The 27435-nt window shown below is 37.3% G+C and overlaps 1 protein-coding gene across 2 annotated transcripts in view; it reads right to left on the bottom strand.

The window, feature by feature from the left end:
• The window catches only part of LOC150079679 (sarcalumenin-like), a 60103-nt gene that overhangs the window by 22580 nt on the left and 10088 nt on the right, over positions 1-27435 (bottom strand). For both annotated transcript variants that reach the window (XM_090382552.1, XM_090382551.1), the window contains exons 2-3: positions 17796-18047; positions 11463-11579 (exon numbers count right to left, since the gene is read on the bottom strand). In XM_090382552.1, coding sequence (XP_090238678.1) covers positions 11463-11579; positions 17796-18047 — 369 coding nt within the window. The remainder of the gene's footprint in view (positions 1-11462; positions 11580-17795; positions 18048-27435) is intronic.

Here is a 27435-nt window from a genome sequence, read left to right as displayed (position 1 = left end):
CTACAACCATCCTTTTTTAATTTAAATTTATATCCTCATGTGTGTTATCTGAGAAAGGGTAAAGATAGATGCTACGGATGCTACCAGCATTTAATTTACTTAATCCTTTTAAAGGCTTATACACTTCAATTAGGTTGCCACACAGATGCCTTAGTTTCCAGATATACAATTTACAGAACCCCAGTCCTTGGTAAAAACATCCTTTTGTGCTCTCAAATAACCTTGTTGCCCTTCTCTGCATCTTTCCTAACAGATGTCCTTTAAAATGAGAGTTCAAACTTATATGCAATATTCCAGATGTGGACCAAACATTTTAATAGTAAAACAAATCTAAATTAAATATAAAAGGAAAATCCAAGCCGACACATATCCAGTGCCTAAAGAAGAAAATATTTTATACATACCTTGAGAATTTTGCTAGGAATCTGAACACCTGCTGGTCTTGATAAGAAATTTTGGCCAAAACCAAAATTTCACAACACTGAAAATTAATGTATCCAAATTGCATAAAAGTAATAAAATAAGAATTTGTGCCCATAAGAATGGATATTAACTATGCTTCTATTTTATAAACAGTACAGATATGCATATTTTTATATTATTTGCAATAAGGAAAAAAAAAACAGAAAAAGTAAAGTTAATTTTCACCACACAGCTGACCCATGTACAAAACATCATTATTGCTTAATGCACAAGCTTTTTCTTTTACCTTTATTTCATCATTACTTGAACAGTAGCATATTCTTCACTAACTTCCCTGTTAAAAAAAAAACAAACAAAAACACACAGTAGTATGGATCAGGGCCGTGCGAAGCACAACTCTCTGATCAATTGCTTTCCGTCCTCAGTTATAGCACCACTTGTATTATCATATAGATCGCTATATACAAGATGAGTTTTTCCATTAGTTAATTACTTGAATATCATTATCTTCTAATTGTAATTTCAGCAAATTTTTTATAACAATAATGCAAACAAATTAAAAATGACAACTGGTTCGAGAAGTAAATGTTACAGTGAGATACCACTAATCCAAATTATCTTAGATTTATTAGTTTGGATAATCAGTTTATTTGAAATAAAGTAAGGAACCAATTTTAAAACTGATCCACTCACTTTTTAATATTCAAATTAGTTTCACTACTCTATATTTGATCATCAAACTGATACCATTAACACCTTTCTTCAATTTTTTTAATAATAATAAATTGTCATTGCTGAATAGCACTATGCATTTCCAATTAATTTATTTTCATAAAGATTTTTGTAACACAATGAATGATATGATAAAATTCACTTTGCTACAAGTATAAATAGTAGAGGTCTACAGAGGTTATGCTGCTAAGAAATTAGAAATCATTAAGCACTTGAGAAATTAGTATTAGTATTTGCAAATGAAGCAAGGAAGCAAGCTAATACAGCACCAGTCAAAAAAAAAACCTACATTATCTGTCCATTGTGTTACAAAAATCCATTGTGTTGCCTCTAATAATTTGCTTAGCCCTTCCCTGGATTTATTCAAACTATCCACTTCCATAATAACAGACAGAAGTATGTTCCAACTATTATTCTCTGGTCAAAAGAAAATTTTCATGTATCTATTCTGCAACCATTCTTTTTCAATTTAAATTTATGTTCTCATATGTGTATGTCCAAGCAAGAGTTAGGATGCCATCAGCTTTAATTTACTAAAACCAATTAAGGCCTTGAACACCTCATTCAGTTCCCCTTGCAGGTCCCTAGTTTCCAGACAATGCAGAACTTAAGTCTTTCTTGGTCCTTTTTCCAGTACAGAGGAAGCGACCAAATCAGTGGTCCCTAGTTTCCAGACAATGCAGAACTTAAGTCTTTCTTGGTCCTTTTTCCAGTACAGAGGAAGCGACCAAATCAGTGGGCAAGGAAAAATTTTAAATTACTCCATGACAATGTTCTTGCTCATCACATGATGATAACTGTGAATAGTAACTGACATGAACACCTATGAAAGAATAAGATTATCACCTAATATCTAATAAGTAATAGAATATATACAGAGCAAGCTACCTTTCTTATTTTCTTAACGAAGATTAGTAAATCTTCCATCAACATTAACTGGCTATCTTAATATAACACCAATATTGTTTCCAGAGTTACTATCATGAAATAATTAAATAGCTTTGTTAATTACCTATGGTGCATACTATAACAGTCCATACTATACTAGTGGATGAAATTACAACTGAAGGAATGTACCATAAAAAAAAAGTGAGACAGTCAACCAACTTAAGGAAAGATGTAGGTTTACTACTTAGTACCATAAAGGTTTACACAAACATTATCAAATATCCACACAAAACAATCTAGCATTAATTAGAATCAAGGATTTTATAATGTTTTAACAGTGCCATTTTTGAAATATATCATGTGACTGGATGTTATAACCTTCTTTTATTGACTTACAAGAAGGTTAAAACATCCAGTTGATCAGGTTCCTAGTGAGACCTGATTGGCTGGATGTTCAACTCACACCAGGAAATAAGAAATTAAACTCTTCTGTATAAAATGAATAGAAACTTCAATTTTAAAAAAATTTAGTACCACAACTGTACATTCTAAATATAACAGAGTGTACTACTATAATTTCATTAGGCCAAAGTTAATGATTTCTACTTATTTTATGCTACTTATTTACAGCTACCACCAGAAAATTCTGGTGTCCAGAAAGTGGCAGACAGATCTGTTGTGGCTGGGACAGCTGATAGGCAATGTTTCCTCTGAGCTGTGTGCGTGTGTGTGTGTGTGTGTGTGTGCGCGCGCGCACAGCTTTCGAAATTTGCATTAGTAGAGACATATGATGCAAGAAAGCAAGCTTATACAGCATCAGCAAAAAAAAAAAAAAAAAATTCGCACATCAATAGCTCTGAAAGTTTGTCCAGTTATTCCACAAATTTATTTAAGCTATCAACTTTCACAACGACAGATGGAAGTTTGTTCCAGCATTCAACTACCCACTGGGTAAAACCTAATTTCCACACAACTATTCTACAACTGTCTTTCCTCAATTTGAATGTATGCCCTCTTAGGTTTGTAATCTGAGCAAGAGAAAGAATCCCATCAGCATTGAGCCTGCTCAACCCATTTAAGGCCTTATAAAACTCAATCAGATTACCTCACAGGTGCTGCAATTTTCAGAACTTGTTTCCCTTCTTTGTATTTGTTCTAGCAACTCTACATCCTTCTTAAATGAGGCCTCCAGACCTGTATGCAGTACTCAAGATGTGGCCTGACCATTGCCTTATACAAAGGGATAATCATCTCCTCATTCCTACCAGAAAAATTCCTATATATCATTGACAAGACCCCATGACCTGCCCTGGCAGCCTGTCTGCACTGCTCAGAAAACTTCATATCTGACTACACAATTACCCCCCCCCCCAGGTCTTTTTCATTCTCTACCATCTTGAGTATAGTACCACACAGCTGGTACGTTTCTCTGGCATTACTTCTGCCCATATGCAGTACTTTGTATTTGTCAATGTTAAACTGCAATTGCCACTTCTCAGACCACCCGCGAAAGTTTTCTAGATCCTATTGCAGTAGCATACTGTCATTAACAACCCTACCAATCTTTGCATCATCTGCAAACCTCGACATTAAGGTGATATACCTTAATTAGTATCACTATAAATATACAGAACAACAATGGGCCCAATACCAAACCCTACGTGACTCCACCAATAACATTCGTCCATGAAGAGTAGTGTCCATCGATTACCACTCTCTGTCATCTCCCACTCAGCCACCCTTTTATCCATTGTAGAAACTTGCCCTTAATGCCATACTGTTCCAATCTGTACAGCAGTCTTCCACGAGCTGGATTTAGGGAATAATTTCGACATTGTTTATTTAGATTTCAGCAAAGCTTTTGACTCAGTCCCACATGAGCGGTTGCTTTATAAGCTGGAACAGGTTGGAATCACTGGGAAAATCCTTAGATGGATAGAAGGATGGCTTCAGGGCAGGAGGCAGAGGGTTGTGATAAATGGCTATTCCTCAGATTGGGTTGATGTAAGAAGTGGGGTTCCCCAAGGATCAGTATTAGGACCACTGTTGTTTTTAATTTTCATAAACGACATTGATGAAGGGATAGAAGGCGTGATGTCTAAATTTGCAGATGATGTTAAAATTGGTAGAGTAGTTAATGATCACTGTCAAGCTGAGCTTCTTCAGAGAGACCTAGATAGACTTCAAGAATGGTCAGAAAAATGGCAGCTGTGCTTTAATCCAACAAAGTGTAAGGTATTACACCTGGGAAACAGTAATCCCAAAATAACTTATTCACTTGGTGGAGTTCAACTAAACCCAGTACTGGAGGAAAGGGACTTGGGTGTTACGATACGGTCAGACATGAAATTCTCTGAGCATTGTAAACAGGTTGCAAGGAAGGCCCATGGTGTCCTATCGATGATCTATCGAACTTTTGCAAGTAGAGATAGGGACGTGATAATCCCATTATATAAGGCTTATGTTAGACCACACTTAGAATACTGTGTTCAAGTATGGAGACCGCACCTAAAGAAAGACATCGAGCTTCTTGAAAGGGTGCAAAGAAGGGTAACTCGCCTGGTGAGATCGGCAAAAGGGCGTCCTTATGAAGAAAGACTTCGAATATGTGGGTTGCAGAGTTTGGAAACTAGACACCTTAGAGGAGATTTGATTGAGGTGTTTAAGGCTCTGAGAGGCATCAGTAAAATGAATGAGGACAAAATTTTCAAGATTATAAATGATGCTAGAACTAGGGGACATAAATTCAAGTTACGGGGGGGAAATGTTTAGATTGGTCTACAGGAAGTTTTATTTTAGCCAGCGAGTTATAAATTACTGGAATAAGTTGCCTTCATGGGTGGTAGAGGCCGACAGTTTGGGGAAATTCAAAGGTCATCTGGATAGTACTTTCGGGTAAGGGAAGCGCATAGGATGATAGGATTAATTTCCTTTTTATTTATTTTTTATTTCATTTTATTATTTTTATTTATTTATTAATTATTATTATTTATGTATTAATTATTATTATTTATTTATTTATTTAATTTTTGTTTTTATCATTGTTTTGTTCGGATTTTTTTTTTTTTTTGGCTGGTGCAGCATAAGCCATAGGCTTTCTTGCACCATACTGCCGTTACTAATACTAATACTAATGTGCAACACTATCAAATGCTTTCCTCAAATCCAAGTATATGATATCAAAATTATTTATTTTTTTCCCAGTTTCATTGCAGCCACATCATAGTATCCAATTAAACTGGACGGACAAGACTTTCAATTAACAAACCCATGCTGTGTCTGAATTATTACAGTAGTTTTGTCTATATAACTGTTGTTCTGGGTAAAATGATGGAGTCACTGGTTAAAGATGCATTGCAGGATCATCTACACAAGACTGCAGCAATAATTCAGACACAGCATGGGTTTGTTAATTGAAAGTCTTGTCTGTCCAATTTAATTGGATACTATGATGGGAGCCAGACGTGTTCAAAGCCGCTAAGTGGATTTTTCTTATTTATTGATTTGAGATTATTGTTTTTCTAAAACTTTTGATTTAAATTTAATAATATAGAATTTTTCTGTGATTTTCTGATTAATCTGGTGTATTTATTTTTTACTCGGCCTTGTAATTGCATAAACATATCGGTAAGGGTATCAAATCCACGTGTTACAAGTTGCAGCTCCGCTGAACTAGAAGTTTTTTTAGCCATATTTAGTAGCTTTATTGACCATTTTTTACATCAAATTATTTTCTATAAGTAGCTTATAGACCTAGTCAGGATCGTTAATTTATTCTGAATTGAGACAGCGAGATGTGGAAGTTAATTAATACTTAAGTGTCTGTAGATTTACCGTTCGTAACTTGCCGCCTTTGTCATACGATGTATTATATTCCGAACGAGATAGCGTTGGTACAGTATAGTATAATATTGTCAATTAAATTGTACTTTAACTAAATATATATAACGACTTAGATTACAAATGTAACATAATTAATTAATACATAACTTGATGCGGAAGTTATATAAAGGGAACTTGTAGAAATTTGTACTGAAATTGAAATTTTATTGAAATTAAATCGAAATCATGACTCAGACCAGAGCAGCAAAGCAGAAGGCTCAAGCTAATGGGAGTGCTGTGGCTCAGAGGAGAACTGAGGGGGACAGTGATTTGATTTGATTTGATTTTGGTTTTATTGGCGCAAAAACAACTACGGTTATATTGCGCCAAGAGGGGGACAGTTGTCCTCTGAATCACAGCCTATTAAAATGCACTGCTTGCATGATGTTTGTGGAGCAATCAGATACGGGACATGATACTGCCATGGGGGATGTCTTTGTGTGTGCACAATGTAAGGAGTGTAACGAAATCAGTCAACAACTCAGCGTTGTTATAGGCCTATATGAGAGCTAGAAGGACAGGGTGGATGCCCTCGAAGGAACTAAATTGAGGGGCCCATCAAGCTCTCAGCTGCCCACATCAACGCCAGAGCTTTCACTTGTTCATCACGCAACACAGCGGCTACCCCCAAGGCAGAATGCGCTGGTCCCACAGGAACTAGTAGTTGTTGGTGACTATTGTCAGGGAAACGGGGAACATGCTTTGTAAAAAGGATAAGGGGAACAGGACAAGGGTATGTCTGCCACGGGCAAAGGTTGTTGACGTTGTAGAGCGGATATCATCTTTTAAGGGCACAAAAGGTGATATAGTTGTACACGTTGGCACTAATGATATCAAGAGTAGGAGACCAACAGAATTACTTAACAAGTACAGGTCACTGTTGAAAAAACGCTGTGAATTAGGGTTGAATTTGAAAGTGTCTGCAATTCTGCCCAGACACGATAGGAGGGAGTATATGATGAGAGCCTTGTCGATCAATTCAGCCCTGGAAAGATTGTGCAAGGCTCAAGGGGTAAAATTTTTTCAGCCTGGACTGTACTTGTTAACAGGAGAGACTGCTTCTACAGGGATGGGATACACTTAAATAGAAAGGGTGCAAGAATATTTGCTGATGCTATCGAGGCAGTGTTAGGTGGGTCGGAAAACTGCTAGCTTGGGGGGATACAAAGACTAATAGATTAACAGTAGCCACTGGCAAAGGTAAAAGTGATTCTTGCATTGCTTCTATTGGAATGAGCAGAAGCCAGAAAAACAAGATGCAGGATATTTCAGACACTGCTGGGAGTCATTGCGGTACAAGTAAACACATGGGTTGTGTTAGGGTAGCTAAGAATAGACACAGGTGCATGTATACTTGCATATACACCAATGATAGGAGTTTGGTAAATAAATTTGATGAATTTGAGGTATTGCTCAAAGCATCAAAGGCGGATATTGTTGGGATATCAGAGACGTGGTGTCATACAGATATAAGGAATGCAGAACTGGAATTTGGGGAGTACAATGTCTACAGAAAGGATAGACAGGATAGGAAGGGAGGAGGGGTTATGCTATTAGTTAAGAAACACACAAAATCCAAGGAAGTGAAGCCAGTCGACATCGCTGGACAGTCCAGTGTCGAGTCAGTTTGGTGTGACATAAGCATTGGGAGATCAAAATTGAGAGTAGGAGTGTGCTAAAGGCCTAATGACTCTGATGAGTATAATAAGAAACTGTACAGGGAAATAGAGTAGGCCAGTACATCAGAGACTCTTATAATGGGGGATTTTAATATCCCAGATATTGACTGGAATTTGTGGGTTGGTCACTCACACACTAGCAAGGCTTTTGTGGATTTATTGTATGATTGTTTTCTACATCAGCATGTTTGAGAGGCAACTACAGGGAGTAATACTCTTGATTTGATTATCAGTAGTGATTCTTCATGCATTAAGAATATGATAAAGGAACCACTAGGTGGCAGTGATCACAGTGTGCTGAAGTGGGATTTACTCAGAGGTAACTACCATCAGGGGTAAAGAAAAGGGTTATTGCTTACGTGAAGGGGACTACGATGGTCTGAGACAGTATTTAAATTCTATACAGTGGGACCAAATGAAGATGTGACCAACAGCAAATTCAAAATGGGAAGCATTCAAAGAACTTATCTTGGAAGCTATTAGGCTTTACATGCCAACTAAGAAATATTGTTCAAGGTTTAGGCCTAAATGGATGTCAGATGAACTAATGAGACATATGATAGAGAAGAAAAATGCATGGGATACATATAAATTAACACGTGACACAGAAGCCAATGATAGATACAAGTTGATCTGTAACCAAGTTACAAAGGAGGTTAGACAGGCAAAGGCAGATTACGAGAAATCTTTGGCAAGGGATGCAAAGAAAAACAGCAAAGAGTTCTTTACTTATGTAAACTCTAGAAGGAAGGGGATGAATCACATTGGTCCACTTGATATCGATGGCTCAACTGTTGATGATCCTGCTCAGGTAGCTAACAAACTAAATGAATATTTTGCATCGACATTCACACATGAGGAGTTATTCAGCGAGGAGAATGCCAGAGGTGTATTCAACTCTGGCAGTAAGCTAGAGAATCTTGTAATAACTGAGAGTAAAGTGGAGGAGAAATTGTTAAAGATAAACACAAGAAAGGAACCTGGGGTGGATGGGATCTATCCAGTTATATTAAAGGGTACCTCCCCTGAGTCCAAGGACTCAGGGGAGGTACCCATAGACTGGAGATGTGCAAATGTGACCTCAATTCCCAAAGGAGGATCAAAGGCCAACACAAGTAATTATAGACCTGTGAGTTTAACTTCTGTTGCAGGAAAATTAATGGAGGCACTGGTTAAGGAAGCACTGCAGGATCATCTAGACAAGACTTCAGTTATAGCTCGGACACAGCATGGTTTTGTTAAGGGGAAGTCTTGCCTGACCAATTCGATTAGATACTATGTTGCAGTCACAAAAGAACTGTATGCAGGGAATAACTTTGATATTATATACTTGGATCTTAGAAAGGCTTTTGATACTGTTGCACATGGAAGACTGCTGCACAAATTGGAGCAGTGTGGCATTGGAGGCATATTGCTGCTATGGATAAAGAGATGGTTGAGGGGGAGAAGATAGAGAGTGGTAATCAATGGACACTGCTCATTGTGGACTAATGTTATTAGTGGAGTCCCTCAGGGTTCAGTGTTGGGTCCATTATTGTTTTCTGTATTTATAAATGATATTGATGATGGTATATCAAGCTTAATGTCCAAGTTTGCAGACGATACGAAGGTTGGCAGGGTTGTCAAGGACACTACTGACACTATGCTGCTGCAACAGGATCTGGAAAGGTTGAGCAGATGGGCTGAGAGGTGGCAAATGAAGTTTAACATTGACAAATGTAAAGTACTACATATGGGAAACAGCAACCCCAGAGCAACGTATCAGCTCTGTGTTACTACACTGACAGTGGTAGAGAATGAAAAGGACCTGGGGGTAATTGTGCAGGCAGATATGAAGGTCTCTGAGCAGTGCAGACGGGCTGCAAGAGTAGCTCATGGTGTCTTGTCAATGATATACAGGAATTTTTCTAGCAGGGATAAGGAGGTGATTATTCCCTTGTATAAGGCCATGGTCAGGCCACACCTAGAGTACTGTATACAGGTCTGGAGGCCTCATTTCAAGAAGGATGTAGAGCTGCTGGAACGAGTACAGAGAAGGGCAACAAGATTAGTGAATGGAACAAAGGGGTGCTCTTACGAAGAAAGGCTTAAGTTTTGCAAATTACAGTGTCTGGAGACTAGGCACCAGCGAGGTGATCTGATAGAGGTGTATAAAGCCTTGAATGGTTTAAGCATGCTCAATGCTGATGGGATTCTTCTTCTTGCTCAGAATAATCACCTGAGAGGGCATAAATTCAAATTGAGGAAAGACAGATGTAGGATAGACAAGCGGAAATTTGCCTTTAGCCAGCGGGTAGTTGGTTGGTGGAACAGACTTCCATCCCTTGTCGTGGAAGTTGATAGCCTAAATAAATTTAAGGCTCAGTTGGACAGGTATTTCGAACAAACGGAGGGGTGAAGTGGAAGTGGGTTTTTTTTTTTTTTTTTTGGCTGATGCTGCATAAGCTTGCTTTCTTGCATCACATGCCTCTACTAATGCTAATGCTATGATGTGGCTGCAAGGAAACTGGGAAAAAAAAAATAATAATTTTGATATCATATACTTGGATTTCAGGAAGGCATTTGACACTGTTGCGCATGGAAGACTACTGTACAAATTGGAGCAGAATGGTATTAAGGGTAAATTGCTACAATGGATAAAATGATGGTTGAGCGGGATAAGACAGAGGGTGGTAATCAATGGGTGCTGCTCTTCGTGGACTAATGTTATTAGTGGAGTCCCACAGGGTTTGGTGTTGGACCCACTGTTGTTTTGTATATTTATCAATGATATTGATGAGAGTATATCAGGCTTAGTGTCGAAGTTTGCAGATGATACAAAGGTTCAAGATTGTTAATGACAGTAATGGCAGCGTACTACTGCAACAGGATCTAGAAAATTTGGGCAGATGGGCTGAGAAGTGGCAACTGAAGTTTAACCTTGACAAATGCAAAGTACTGCATATGAGTAGAAGTAATCCCAGAGAAACGTACCAACTGTGTGGTACTACACTTAAGGTACTAGAAAATGAAAAACACCTGGGAGTAATTGTGCAGTCAGATATGAAGTTTTCTGAGCAATGCAGACAGGCTGCCAGGGCAGGTCATGGGGTTTTGTCAATGATATATAGGAATTTTGCTAGCAGGGAAAAGGAGGTTATTGTCCCTCTGTATAAGGCAATGGTCAGGCCATGCCTTGAGTACTGCATACAGGTGGGGGAAAAAATGGTACAATTTTTTTGGCTATAACACATTTCACTTGAAAACAGGTATTAAAGTTGTTACCTGACACTTGTGTTATATTGTGGTGTATTTAAACTGAGATCTGAAAATAACTGATGCAGCTATGGGGATGGATTCCAAGTGTTTTTTGCTTAGACCAAAAGGATTTCTCATGTCTTGGTTCTGCCAGAATATGAAGTACTTAGAAATGGCAGTAGTAGTTTTATCTTGAGATAAAAGCAAGCCATCTGTAGAATGCAGCAACAGCTATTATGAGGTCCTCAAAAAAATCTATTAGAGGGTGCGAGACAAGCAAATTCTCTTCATTGTGATATGTGTTCAGACTTAAAATCTTTTTATCTCTTTGTTGGATTTATTTGCCATGAAAGAGTGTCTGCCTGTTTGGATTGGGATTTTGATAAAGAAGGCTAGATGATCAGATTGGAATTGTTTCATCTGAGGTACGTTTTGAGATATATAAGATAGAGGCAATTTTTAATTCTCTCTTATTATCAATTATTCTTCTATCATAGAAAATTCAACTACATACTAATAAATATGAAATAAGGCACAATAAATTCTGATAAAAATTAGAAAAATTCTTCTGAATACACATTCACTATTAATAAATAATGCATTTTTTAATACTGTACTTACCAGATGGAAGGGCATAACTAGTATTTTCAATATCTAGAATATAGTTAATAATTGATGACTTTCCAGTGCTCCATGGACCTATAAATGTTATTTTTGGAAGACTAAAGACATCACTCTCTAAAAAGAAATAAGAGTTCATTATTGCAGGTTAACAATTTATTAAAGAGGACCTTTCAATTAATTACCATGAATTTAAATAGATAAGAAAATTAAACAATAATAAAGTTATGAGATGTGTGTTACATTCACCAGCACAGGATTTAGTGGAAACATTTTTCTTTCTTTATTTCACATTTGAATTTTCTTATGCCAAACAACATTTCAATAAAAAAATTCTACTTTCATTTATGCTATGTTTGTGACCTACAAAAGTAAAACTCTCTCTCTGTGTTCCTGCCTTCCTTCTCAGTATTTTATTAATACTACTCTACTAATTCAGCTTCTTAAATTCCTTGAATGGAATTCTTGGATCATCTTAATGATTGGTTCTGATGATCCGGCTGTTCTCCCACCCCAACCTGACATTCACTTATAATGAAATTATACTTTTTTTTTTATCAAAATTCAATCAATAAAAATAAACTAAATCAAAAAAATGTTTAAGGGCAACCAGTGGCATGTCTGCCAAGATGGATTATTGTGTACTATTTAGTACTACAATAAATATTTTTTATTTTTACCCTTCACTTTCTCTAAATATTAAAATACTGGAAAAGATGGTCAGATTTTAACAGTAATTGTCATCATCATTAGCAGCTTTTAGGTTAATCATTGCTGCAAACAATTTCAACACAGTATATTTGGATTATCTATCCTAACATTTTATCTATGCCAAATAACCAGATGTTTTATATTAAAAATTATGATTTCTCCAATTATTATTTTAAAATACTGCAGTTCCTTCTTTCCTTAAAACAGACATTTCAAGATAAAATTATCTTGAAATATACTATTTTAACAAAAATAAAAGAAATCATAATTATATATAATTTTTTGCTTGCATTATGATAGATATTAATTAAATCTTTGCCATTCCACATGCCTTTTATTCTTCCTCCTGTAAATATTATATTTTGATATCTAGTAGGCTCCTTCCATTTGAAAAAAAATGCAGGCAGGCACATTCCACCCCCCAGACCCTCATACACTAGACTCAAGCCTTCTTGGGTTCCTCTTGACAACATACCCTTAGCATTTAATAAACTTTTCCCTTACCCCCCCCTCGATTAAAGCTGATTAAGCCTCAACACTGATCTTATTTTATTCTCTGCTGATAAAATTACAAAAAAGAAATTGTAGATACTACTGTTTCTTGCACTGTGTAATGTTAACTGTTGTTAATATCCATATTAATTTTATTATGTACATTATTGTTTACTTACTGCATTTATTTGTTTAATATATGCTAAATTATGTTTAATTATTTTTGTGTATTTATTTCAAATTTTGATGTAGAAAAAACTTTCATGTTCTGCTGTATGCCCCCTCTGGCTGCCACTGTATAGGGTACGTTAACTGAATATTATCTGTATTGCAATATTTTTTTTTTGGCCAATAAACACTGAGAAACCTATAAATGATACTCCCCACACCATTTTAAGCATTTAATCTACATGGGTGTAACAGAATAAGCAGGTCCACCCTTTTTTTTTTTTTTTTTTTTTTTTACAGGTCTATTTATATAAATAACATTTTTTGTTTCATTTTATTATTGACAGGTTCTCTCTGATGGGATGTATTAACTTCCAACATTCTGATTGAAGTTTCCAACAAGGAGGTACTATCCAAGGTATTATTACAGTCGAAGCTTTATATGACCCCCCCTAGGGGAATGAGAAAAACAGTTGTTATTTGGGAAGGACGTTATATCGATTGCTCATAAAATCAGCAACAAAACAAGTAAAAGCTTGAACATTTAATGTAATTAGTAGTAGTGGCACGTTATGCAAGAAAGCAAGCTTATGCAGCATCAGCCAAAAAAAAAAAAAATTACAAAACAATTCCCTCTAAATGTTTGTCCAGTTCCTCCTTAACTTTATTTAACCTATCAACTTTCATGACAGATGGAAGTTTGTTCCAGCAATTAACCACCTGCTGGCTTAAGGAAAATTTCCGCATATCTATTCTACATCTGTCCCTCCTCAATTTCAATTTATGCCCCTTTATGTTCGTAATCTGAACAAGTGGAAGAATCCCACCAGAATTCAGCATGCTCAACCCATTCAAGGCCTTATACACCTCAATCAGATCACCTCGCAGGTGCCTAGTCTCCAGCTGCTGCAATTTGCAGAACTTAAGCCTCTCCTGGTAAGAGGATCCCTTCATTCCCCTCACCAACCTTGTTGCCCTTCTCTGTACATGTTCAAGCAAATCTACATCCTTCCTAAAATGAGGGCTCCAGACCTGCACACAGTACTCAAGGCGTGGCCTGACCATTGCCTTATACAGAGGGACAATCACCTCCTTTTCCCTTATTTATATTCTTATACTCTTATTTATAATATGCTGTTGTTGTAATAGGGTGTAGCATCAGCCTTATCAGGAGCATCGGCAACTAAGGCCACACTGCTCCATGTATACTGTTAGTAAATTGGGTGTATTCTGTTGTAAATTTTCTGTTTGCCGAACAAAAAACCCCCGAGTTTCTGGAAAAAAAAAAAAAAACCATGCTATCATCACCTGAGACCAACTTTAAAATATGTACCACAGTATCAAACAAGAAAATTATGGTTGTAAATTCTGCAATTCTGCATTGATTGTAGAATGCAGTATGGTTACAATTAAATTGTAAATTTCACTATATACCTATCAAGACAATTGTTTCATACTTTAAAATAATCTGTCAAAATACACTGTTTCAATGGTAGGGCATGTTTTAAAAGAGAATTATGAAGGTGTGCAATAGCAGTTATTTCATTTTTGCAGTTAGGCTGCACTTGAAAAAAATTGACGTACAAGTTCTAATTCCTGATGAGAATCTTTCACTTAAACTTCTTGTTCAACAACAGTAGGTTCCTCCTCTTCATCACTACACATTTCGGAAGATTCCATTACGTCTGCAACGAGTTCCTCTTCATTCGTGCATATCCTGAAAACATTCAATGTCCACATCCACTTCTGCGTAATCTTTGAAGCTTAAGGTTTCCTGCAAATTTAAGGTGATGACGCACATGCTCAAATATTTCTTTGTTATTGTCGGACTGTTCTTTGCAATTAATTAACATTAGCAGAGGCATACGATGCAAGAAAGCAAGCTTATGCAGCATCAGCCAAAAACAAACCCCTCCCATTTCACTCATCTATTCACTCCAATTGCTTGTCCACCTCCACCATACATTTATTTAAGCTATCAATTTCCACAACAAGAGATGGAAGTCTGTTCCAGCAATCAACTACTTGCTGGCTAAAGGCAAATTTCTGCACATCTATTCTACGACTGTCTTTCCTTAATTTGAATCTATGCCCCCTGAGCAAGAGGAAGAATCCCATCAGCATTGAGCTTGCTCAACCTGTTCAAGGCCTTATACACCTCAATCAGATCACCTTGCATGTGCCTAGTCTCCAGTGCTGCAATTTGCAGAACTTAAGCCTATCTTGGTAAAAGTGCCCCTTTATTATTATTAGCCATATGGTGCAAGGAAGCCTGAGGCTTATGCTGCACCAGCCAAAAAAAAATTAATTTACCCTAGGACAGAGAGAGAGAGAGAGAGAGAGAGAGAGAGAGAGAGAGAGAGAGAGAGAGAGAGAGAGAAGGAAGTAGAAGGAAATCACCAAGAAAGAGAAGAATGATGATATCCAGCTCGGGACCCTGGGTGTGCCAAGCCCATACTCACCAGATGTGAGCCCCTGGGGTAAAACTTGTTGCCCTTCTTGCTGCCCTTCATAGAGCATAATTAATAGAGCAAGAAGCAAGTGAAACTTCACACACATTGCATTATTCAAGGCTTACCACCTTGAATGATGAAAAAAATGTTTGAAGCAGTTGACGATTACTTTTTCATCAACTTTATCTCTTGCTGAAACACACTGCCTGCAGGACGATGATTTCACATTGAATTTTGATTTCAAGACAGCGTTCTTTGGTAGTTTTTCTTAAAACACTGGATTACACCTTGATCAAGTAGCTGAAGAACTGAAATCATATTTGGTAGGAGGTACTCAACAGTGATTGCACGTAGGTCATTCACTTGATAATGGGGGTGCAATTATCCACAGACAGGAAAATTTTTCTGTTCTTCTCACTTATCCTGCGATCTAAGTGTCTGATCCATTCTTCGTAGATATGTGATGTCATCCATGCCTTTTGGTTTGCTCGATACATAGTTGGTAATGTCTTCAAACCTTTAAAGCATGGAGGCTTCTGGTCTTTCCCAATGCTTAAAAGAGGAAACTTCTCTGCGTCAGACATGTTTGCTGCTAGGAGAATGGTAATCAGTTGTTTGGCTTTTTTTCCGCAACTACATTTCTCCCCTTTAAATTTAAGTGTTTTATTGAGTAGCAATTTAAAAAACAAGAGTCCCGTTTCATCAACAGTGAAATTTATTTCAACATATGTCAGGAAAACATTTTAAAATGATTTTCCTTCTATTCCTTTGTAGCGTCAATGTCCATAGCTGCATTTTCACCACACACTCTTTTGAAAGACAGGCCATGATGATTCTGACATTTCAGAAACCATCTATCTGAACTTTTAAATTCTTAAATATCCATTCGATGCACAAACGATTCAGCCTTAGCTTTTAAAAGATTACCACCTACGAGAACGTTTTTTGCATGCATCATCATTAGCCATTCCAAAAGTACTTTTTCAAGATCCTTTGATCCTTCAAGATCCTTCAGATACTTTGCCTGTCATGCTCAAATCCTACCTGATGCAACATATTTCTCTAAACTTTCAATCCTTTTCCAATTTTTCAGAATTGTGAACAGAGTACTCTTAGGAATGCTGAACTGTTTGGCGATGTCAGTCTTAGAATGCACACCATTATCTACAACTTTCAAAATCCTAATTTTATCTGTAATTAGCAAAGCTATCTGCTTTCTTGGAGCCAAAACAATAAACATACACTTGAACTAATGAAATGAATTTCTAGCAGATGTTCATTTCATTACTGCACTATGAGAAAAGAATGTGAGAAATCTTAACAAATGATTTCTCATGTCAGGCTGCAAGCTCGTCAATTACTTCAATATATTTGAAGCATTCTATCGTTTTTAAATGTGAATATTGCAATAAAAAAGTAAAAATTCAGATTAAGAGGTAGATATTTATGGTTATTATAGAGAAATCCTTTTATTTTCAATGTCGTTATAATGAATGTAAAATAGCATTAGGTTAATGAAAAATTGGCTGGGACCAACCACATAGGACATTATAACGTGTTGGGATGTTAAAGGGTCACCATAAAGAGCTTCGACAGTATTAATTTAGTTCTATGCTTTCTATGCTCTCTGGTATCTCGGTTTCCAAACTTGGCAAGTATGCCACAACTGGGGTTGATTGTCATAGAATAGGGCCACAGCCTCTCAATCCAGTCTTATTGTTTCAGGATTGTTTAAATGTTATGTTCACTTTTCTTTTTTTTTTTTTCTTCTTTCTTTCTCTCTCTTTTTTTATTTTTTTTTATTATTTTTTTTTTTTAGCATTGTAGTTCTGACAAGGTGATGTGCCAGCAAAAAGATCCCTTCTTTACTGAATTTTTAAAATTCTATTTCATGTTATCACAGTCTAATTTATTTTAACAAACTTCAAAAATGCTATCTGCGGAGGAGACAAGATAGTCTTAGCAAGCCCCTTGTGTACATGCACTGGTGATTTTTACATTTTATTTAATTCTCAACACAACTTAGTTTAAAATAGACACAGCCGTAATATTCCCTTTGCTTATACATTTCATCAAATTCATTACATTAATAATATATATTAAATATTCTGGTTAGATATGTTGAATCTCAAACTGAAAAATGGATACTGCAGCTTAGGTTTCAATATGTCTAGCCAGAATATTTAGCTAGAAATTTGAGAAAAATTAAAATTTTGCTTAAATGCATTTACATTAAAAATCACATATATGAAATTCCCTACTAATTTCCCAATCCTCCTCATATATGAGGAGAATTGGGAAATTAGTAGGGAATTAAAATCCAATCACAACTTTGACTTTAGATAGGAACATCAATGTTAAAGAAAAAAAAAGGGAATTCAATTAAATACCTTAAACTACTTTTTTTAATATTATCTCATCTAAAAACAACTTTTTGTTTTTGCACATTTGGTTATGCTATTAATAAACTTAAATTATCATAAAAAATTGATTCTTTTAAATTTTTTACCTGAGATAACATTTGTATTCAACTCATTAAATTTATATGCATTTTCAAGAGGTTTAATGGAACCTGTATATATCCTATTCAGTTTTTGCAGTATCTTTATCACATGTGGATCTTCACTGATGTTATTTGGTTCATCTAAATGAAATGTTGACACTATGTGATCCCGACTTCTTTCTCCAAACTTTCTACAAGTAGTATCATAATCTTTCGTTTCATCTTTGTGATTGTTTTCTGGACTTGTCTGATGAAGTGCTGTTAATTAAAGAACAAAAGTTTTCTATATGTATGGTACATAATATATATATGAAAGAAAAACTAAACTTATGTAAATAGGAGCACACAAAGTAAAACCAAAATACAAATATAAAAAATATAGTGCCAAGAAATAGGAATTATGAACACCTTACTATGAATTACTAACTTATATTTAAATAAAACCTTTCATTCTACAAGATAAGTGCATAATAAGCTATGCTTTTCATTTTGTATAGTGATTCATTTAAGCATTATTTTTATAAAGTTTAAGCTATGCAATACTTATTCTGTATACAGCATGTGATCATCCAATTCAAGGAATTCATAAACAAAACATTATGTATAATAATTGTTGTTCAAATAAGTTAATTTATGTTACTGGTACTTAGAGTAATATCATAACAAAACAGTGTTCCTCACATATTCAATCATACATTGGTATATATGGTAATTATGGATGTAGTGCCATGTAATCAGAGGCCACTAAGGGAGGGATTAAATCTATTAGTACTAGTAAGAGTGTGCTCCTTTTTTTGAGAGAGAGAGAGAGAAAATGTTGTTAAAGCAAAATATCACCAGCTGAACTGTCTGTAGGGAAGGGATCCCTACAGTTTTGAGAGCACGTGCTGAGATTTTTGGAAATGGAATAATTGTGCACATTAAGAAACTAATATTTGCTATTTTCACATGGCTACTAAGAGGGAGAGAACTGCATTTCAACTTTTCATTAAATTAAAAATATGTATTTCTGCTCTACACCACACTTGAAATGTCTTCACATCTCACTTGGAAAGCATTGCACTATGGAACTACTGAAAAATAAAACCAACTTTGGTTCCACTGGGCTTATCAGTCAGAGTTCATGAGAGAAAGAGTACAGACAGAGCACTGTGTGCAATAGTTACACGCTTACACAATAGTTGCACACGCTTGAACCGTGGTCATTTGAGTGAGCATAGTTAATGGGCACTTTACCACTTGGCTAGGTTGCCATTAAGGAGTCAAACTGCTGTAACTAAAGTGATGTAATGATCTGAATTTATTGGAAAAATTACTGGATTTAAAGGAGGGTAAGGCTCCAGTCACGGATGTTTTATTAGTTCTTTAATAATATGGCCAATCATTACTTAAATGTATTCAAACCACCCACTTCTACAACACCAGACAGAGGTTTGTTCCAACATCAATTATTCTCTGGGCGAAAGCAAATTTTACACATTTGTCCTGCAGCCACTTTTTGCAATTTATGTCCTTTATGTGCATAGTCCAAATCAGACTGCTGTAAAATAAGTGACATAATGATATTGTATGTTACCTCTCAAGCCCGGCTAACACCTCACCAGACCAGGCAGTGGAATTATCGAAGTCTGTCATCCTGAACAAATATATGTCCTCTTTCTGGGAATACGCTACCTATTTTTGGCTTAAAATAAACCCTGAAAAGTCCAAGTATATCATCTTCTCACCCTAGAGCAAAAGCAGACTCAATCCAGCAGCCTTTCTGCAGCCCTCCAATTCCATGTTCTCGTCGCCACTCATTCCATAAAATTCCTAGGAGTGGTAATGGATGAAAACCTAACATATAACGAACAAATCCAGCAACTGCGTTTGAGAGCATTGCGGGCTTTCTGGAGTATGAAACTTGATCTCTGTAGAGCACACAACAAGGAAATAGTCACAAAATTTCTCCTCTACTATTTTAGTTCTATCATCAGTTATGGTACTGAAGTTCGGTCGGCTGCTCCTATGTCCAGTCTGAAGACGCTCTGGGGTCTGGAATTCTGGGTTCTAAAGTGGGCCAACAATTGGGTTCACCTACCCTATACAACATCAAAATCACAGCTCTGCATAAATCTGAGATACACCCTGGCCCAGCACTTGGCATATGCAAGGAAGCTCACAATGGTACTTAATCTGTGCTCGCTGCTCTCGACTTCGTTAATATCTGGGAAATCATAGGCGGGAAAATCCTTGGTAGAGCCCTCAGAAACCGTCCAGTGCTCTGTTCTAACCTGCAGAAGCTCCTTGACCTTTAAGTGGCACTTTCCATACAGCATCAACGGTGTGCTAAACTCCGCAAACATTGATTTGGATGTGTGGTCCAGAGATTCTGCTTACAGAGAAGAAAAGCACAAATCCAAGTCAAGTGCAGTCAGCATTCCTGAAATTGTCAGCGGAACTAGTCAACTCCCAGTGAAAGTTTCCAGACTGTCTCAATGTGTTGCAGCTTGTATATAATAACTATAAAATCTATATAATGCAATATAAGCTCTATATAATCTATTATAATAACTATATAATGCAATGTAAGCTGTGTATAATCTATTAGCACTTTCAGTGTATTTTATGTATTTGCTGTGTACTCATGCAGTTTTTTATGTACTGAATGTAATGTGTACAGTTAATTGTGAGATTCCTCTGGTTGCCTGTAGCGGGAATCGTGTCCTACATTTCTATGAATAAAGAATTTTATTATTATATATCAGAGAAACATCTGGTAGAAAAAGGTAATGAGATTAAAGGAGAGCAAAACTCCAGAGAAAGTTGCTATGTTGCAATTAATTCAGTTGTAATTAAAAAGCTTGCATATGGGTGAACTACACTGTCTGAAATATTAATGAGTGTCATTAGACTCTGGGAAGATCCTCTTCAACTAAAAAAAGTGCCAATGCCTTACAATCCATAAAGGTTGGAGGTTGAAAAGATGAAAGAAGATATTTGTTGACATTAGACTTGAATTTCTGTAGATTGTAATTTTCAGGAAATACATATGAAGGAAGGCTGGTCCAGAAAACAGCAGTTGAATGAATAAACGAAGAAGACGAAAAGTTGGTTCTGTGAGTTTGAAGTTGGACAGTAAATAGATGTTGGCTGATGGCAGCATGAGTTTGGACTGTTTTGAAAGAGAGAGCAGGAATTATAGAAGACAATTCAGAAGAACAGTGCCCATGGAAGTATCTGTAGAAAGGGCATGCAGCAGAAACAGTACGTCTATGAGACAGAGAGTGGAGAGACTCTGTTAGAGATGAGTTATCGATTAACCTAACTGCGCTCTTGTGAATGGAATCTAGAAGTCTGAGAAAGGTTTTGGGGGTACCACCCCAGTTGTGGGCACAATATTCCCTGGTAGGGCGGATTTGCAATTTGTACAGAGTGAACAGCTGTTTGGAAGAAAAGTAACAACAGAGCGAAAGAGAAAACCAAGTTTTTTAGATGCAGAAGAAGCAATATTTGTAATGAGCTTGAGCTCAGAGAGATTAGAAGTCAGGGTAATCCCCAAAGAGATATATCATCATGCTTAGAAATCGGAGTGTCACCAAAGATAATCATAGCAGCAGAAGAATCCTTTTTGCAAGATATAAGACAGGACTCAGTTTTAGAAGGATTGAAATCAACTAAGTGGTCTTTGCCTCACTGCAATTACCTGGAGATCGGAATTTAAGGAATTGGTAGCGGCCCTTCAAGAAGTTGAAGCTGATTGAGCAGGACAAGGTTTCTCAAGCTGGAAAGTGGAATGCAATGTGCTATCATTAGCAAAACTATGGATAGAATTTCCAGTCAATGAAAGAAGCAAGAAGCTCATTAATATACAAGAGCAAAAGGGTGGGGAAAAGATCTGAATCTTGGAGGACACCAACATTAGTGGAGAAGACAGAAAGCTATCTAATATCACCCTCAGTGAACGGTGGCACCTCCGTAGCCAGGTGGGCAGGAGCAGCAGGGCGTAGCACACGCTTCTTGATTAGACAGGGGTTCAAACCCCATGACCACCAAATACTGAGGATGCGGATAGGTCAGGGAATGACCACCACATATCCCCGGAGCAATATGGCCTTAGTTGCTAATGCTCCTAAAAACCAAATAAACAACAAACAAACAGTGAACGGTCAGAGAGAAAACTGGATTACCAATTATAAAAAACATTTGGCAAACCATAAGATGGAAGCTTGTTTATAAGACCTTTATGCCAAACATGATCAAAAGCCTTTGAGATGTCAAGAGCAACTACTTGGGTTTCACCGAACCTTTCCATTGAATTAGTCCATAAATGGGTAACATAAGCCAGAATATCACCAGTGGATCGACACTGACGGAATCCATACTGGTGATCGTTGATCAGATGGAAGGTTTCTAGGTAGTTTAAGAGTTGGCGGTTAATTGATTTCTCCATTACTTTAGAAAGAGTAGAAGTAATTGCAATGGGACGATAATTGGATGGGAGGGATTTGTCACCCTTTTTAGGAACTGGCTGGATATGAGCAAATTTCCAAGCAGAAGGAAAAACACCTTTGGAATAAGAAAGTGAAAAAAGGCGGCAAAGAATAGGAATAAGTTCAGGAGCACAGGTTTTGAGAACAAGTGGAGAAATATCATCAGGACCTGGCGCTTTCGTAGCATCAAGATTCATCAAAATCCTTCTGATATCCTTTTGACGGAAGACCACAGGAGGCATTGAATGGAGCGTGTTAGGAATTGTGGGAGGTGTTTTACCAAGATCATTAATACATGAGCTCGAAGAAAAATGGGATGCTAGCAGGTCAGCTTTATCCTTGGCTGAAGTGACAACAGAACCATCTGGTTTGGACAGAGGTGGGAGCAGAGATGGGCAAAAGTTGCGGCCAATAGCTTTGGCAAGAGACCAGAATGCTCGGCTACCATTAGGGCAAGAAGCAAGTTTTCTACTCTTAGCCTGTTCAAACTCTAGTTTGGACTGATTAATAACTGCTTTACAATTGTTGCGAGCTTTGGTGTAGGCAGAAAATGAAACTGAAGAATTAGAAACAAGCCAATTACGATATGCAACATTCTTCTCTTGGACAGCCTTAGCACATTTATTGGAAAACCAAGGTTTAGATAAAGGACGAGATTTTAAAGTGGAGTGTGGGATAAAGGATTCCATTCCTGCAAGAATAATTTCACTGACACGATGTGAGCAAACGTTGACATCAGAAGTTTTGAAACAGTAATCAGACCAAGGAAAAGAAGAAAAGAAGTCTCGCAGGTCATCCCATTTAGCATTCTTGTAATGCCAAACAACACGAGGTTGGGAATAGCCATGAGATAAAGGTTCCATTGGAGAAGAGACAATCACCAAGTTGTGATCTGAAGTGCCTAAAGGACCTCTCACTTCAACCTTGTACTTAGAAGGGTTGTTTGTGAGAAAAAGATCAAGTGTATTGGCTGTATGATTAGGATTGTCCGGTATTCTTGTAGGTAAATGAACAATCTGTGCTAGGTCATTAGTAATTACAAAAGCCTCAGCATCTCAACCTGCTGGGTCGGTGTGACTAGAAAACGGAAGCCAGCTGGAGTTGTGAACATTAAAATCACCAAGGAAAATTACCTCACTGTTAGGAAAGTTGGACTGGAGAAAGTCAAGTTGCAAAGAGAGGAAGTCAAAGAGCTCCAAGTGATTAGTGGAGTTGGGAGAACGGTAGAGACAACAGATGAATTTTACACAATGAGGTAGAGAGATTTTAAGCCAGAGAAGATCAAAGAGAGGAGATTCCAAATTGCCAAGTCTCTGACAGGGAATATCAGAACGGACATATGCACAAGTACCACCTTTGAGGCGAAAGGAATCATACAGCAAATAATTTGGACATCTGAGATGAGCAGTAGTTGAATCAACTGATAACTGAGATTCAGCCAGAAAAAGTACATGGGGTTTGGAAGACTGCAAGTGGAAATGGACATCGTTGAGATTGTAATTGAGACCACGTATATTTGTGAAATGAATTAGGAAGTCCTTGGGAGGTTTAGATCTTTTCGCAGATAAGCTTGCTCTATTATTTTGACAATTCATGGTGTATTCAATAGTAAGAAAAAGTGGGTGGGACATGCTGTATGAAGTAATGAAATTTTTGGATATGGCGTACATGTGGTAAGAATATACCCAGATCCTTGACATAACGTGGCCTCGACAATGCTCCCCGCATACACACTACTCGGACTCCCTCCAGTCACTATCTGGCAGAGTAGAGGTAGCAAGATTATACACTAGCTGATCCGAAAGCCTCCTAGAGAGTTACCAATAGGTTTGATCCGGTGTACTATCTAGCGGCCGGCCTGCGAACACCATTTTAGAGCTGTACCCTCGAAATGTAAGGAATATTGGATCTCGCCACGACATTCATCATAACCTCAAAAATCATCAATCATACTGCATGATGGAAGAGATAGGGAAGGGTTGGCCGGAACTTAGCTCTAGAGACTAAACATGGGTTCCACCACTTCAAGCCTCCAATAAGCAAAGTGGTGGTATTTCACCGGTTGATGAGAGTCATCTACCACCTAGTACTGCCTGGTAACATAGAGGGGCGGCGTTCCTCCATGTGGTGTGGGCACCACACCTCGATCCCTGCTTACGTTGGTTCACACCTGGGTGGTCACCCATCATGTGCTTGTGCATGAAGGTTATACCCAGGATTACTAACAGTCCCACCATCGTGAAGGTGCAAGCAGAGGATTTGGCTGTCATAGACCGTCCGGACTTCGCCGAAATTGGGTCCACTTGACTTGAGTGTCACCCGAATATCAGTTCCATCAGCGTTTTAGACTCCCAGGTAGCAAGAACAGCTTGTCTGGCATATCTGAGAGAATGTCTGTGACAACCTCAAGGACCTCAACTCTTCCTTACAAGAATTAGTTGTAAGGAAGTGCGACTGACTATACAGATTCGTTTCTTCAAATTTCTGGTTAGACTACTGCAACTAAATTAGGAGGAAATAAAATGACACCCAACTATTTAAAAACTAAAAAGTTTACTGAAGTCAAAACTTTAGTAATCAGTGAAAATTATCAATTCTGTAAACTTCTTAGTGTTGAGGTTGGTGTCATTTTATTTCATCTTATATTAGTTGCAGTAATCTAACTGGAGGATTCAACAAAATAAACCTGTATGGCAGACCCATAACAGCTAATAAGATTATGCATCCCACTGATTGGCCGACGGGCATAATAGATCATAAAATTACATGTTAAAATGACTGAGAGTGAAAAATACTTTCTGCATGCTTGAGTTCAGTACCACCTTCTAGGCTAGTTAGCCACTGTTTGGGTATATTCAAGAAGAACTAAGCTGGTTACCTAGAAAGTGCATGTGAAAATTTATAACTTCGGCAATAATCTCAGCTATGAGTGTTGTAGAAACTGACTTCAAGAACTAACAACCACAATTCAGATGACAACTCAGCTGTGAGCTGTGATATAATTAGATTAGATTTACTTGTTTTTTAATATTTTATGGGAAGCTTAGGCCATGATGTGATGCCATATCATAGGAATCAGAGTTAACTCACTATTGGTAGCATCCATATATGGAGCACAAATGATTGCATGGAGTCTATTAGACAATTTTTAATTATAAAAATAATTAAAATATATTAATTTTCAGCTTTTTTTTTTTGTTAAAATGAAAAATTAATTATTATTTATATAATTTATCCCACTTCACTGTTTATAATTTTTTATTCTGTATGCATTTTTCACTCTTCATCTATTTTCTATTTATATCTCCCCCCCCCCTGCATTCTGCCAATTTCAGACTATTCATCTGCAGATGACACTCTTTTGAAAAATAAACAATTTTTACAAAAATCATACCGTACTCAATGTGTACTAGACAATTATTAGTCAATTATTATCCATAATTCATACATGACCTATTACAAAAAGCAGCGGCGGAGGGAATTACATTTGATAGATCCAGCGAATGAGCTAGTGAATGATACAGATAGAGATAATTCCTAAAAAACGAAAGATACAGTCACTCTTGTAACACATTGTTAGACACCAAACAAACAATAACCCTTGGAACTCTTCCCTTGTCTCAAGACTTTCCCTTGTTAAGGGAAAGTCTAGCCTGACCAATTTGATTGGATACTATGATGCAGTCACAAAAGAACTGGACGCAAGGAATAACTTTGATATTATATATTTGGATCTTAGAAAGGCTTTTGATACTGTTGCACATGGAAGACTGCTGCACAAATTGGAGCAGTGTGGCATTGGAGGCAAACTGCTGCTATGGATAAAGGGGTGGTTGAGGGGGAGAAGACAGAGAGTGGTAATCAATGGACACTGCTCATCGTGGACTAATGTTATTAGTGGAGTCCCTCAGGGTTCAGTGTTGAGTCCATTGTTGTTTTCTGTATTTATAAATGATATTGATGATGGTATATCAAGCTTAATGTCCAAGTTTGCAGACGATACAAAGGTTGGCAGGGTTGTTAAGGACACTACTGATGCTATGTTGCTGCAACAGGATCTGGAAAGGTTGAGCAGATGGGCTGAGAGGTGGCAAATGAAGTTTAACATTGACAAATGTAAAGTACTACATATGGGAAACAGCAACCCCAGAGCAACGTATTAACTCTGTGGTACTACACTGACAGTGGTAGAGAATGAAAAGGACCTGGGGTAATTGTGCAGGCAGATATGAAGTTCTTTGAGAAGTGCAGACAGGCTGCAAGAGTAGCTCATGGTGTCTTGTCAATGATATACAGGAATTTTTCTAGCAGGGATAAGGAGGTGATTATTCTCTCATAAGGCAATGATTATAAGGCAATGGTCAGGCCACACCTAGAGTACTGTATACAGGTCTGGAGGCCTCATTTCAAGAAGGATGTAGAGCTGCTGGAACGAGTACAGAGAAGGGAAACAAGATTAGTGAATGGAACAAAGGGTTGCTCTTATTAAGAAAGGCTTAAGGTTTGCAAATTACAGTGTCTGGAGACTAGGCACCAGCGAGGTGATCTGATAGAGATGTATAAAACCTTGAATGGTTTGAGCATGCTCAATGCCGATGGGTTTCTTCCTCTTGCTCAGAATAATCACCTGAGAGGGCATAAACTTAGATTGAGGAAAGACAGATGTAGGATAGATGTGTGGAAATTTGCCATTAGCCAGCAGGTAGTTGGTTGGTGGAAAAGACTTCCATCCCTTGTTGTGGAAGTTGATAGCCTAAATAAATTTAAGGCTCAGCTGGACAGATATTTCGAACGAACGGAGGGGTGAAGTGGAAGTGTTTTTTTTTTTTTTTTGGCTGATGCTGCTTAAGCTTGCTTTCTTGCATCATATGCCTCTACTAATGCTAACTCTAGTAAAATGAAATATTATTGGAAGAATACTTAATGCTTTTATTGGAATGGGCAGCAGCCCGGAAAGCAAGTTGCTGGGGATTTCAAGAGCTGCTGGGAGTCATCAATGAACAAGTAAATAAATGGGCTGTGTTCAGAAGCAGATTTAACGGCAGGCGCACCGGGCATGTGCCCTGGGCCTGACTTCTGAAGGGTCCACGCAAAACCCCAACAAATTAGTTCAACATATTAGTTCAACTAATAGTTGAACTAATATGTTCAACCATTAGTTCGTTCAAAACTTT

This window comes from Mastigoproctus giganteus, chromosome 10 (genome assembly GCF_048544385.1).
Source record: "Mastigoproctus giganteus isolate SK-2022 chromosome 10, ASM4854438v1, whole genome shotgun sequence".
Classification (NCBI taxonomy): Eukaryota; Metazoa; Arthropoda; class Arachnida; order Uropygi; family Thelyphonidae; genus Mastigoproctus; species Mastigoproctus giganteus.
The sequence above is the reverse complement of the archived record's forward strand: the minus strand, read 5'-3'. Positions and strand labels throughout refer to the sequence as shown.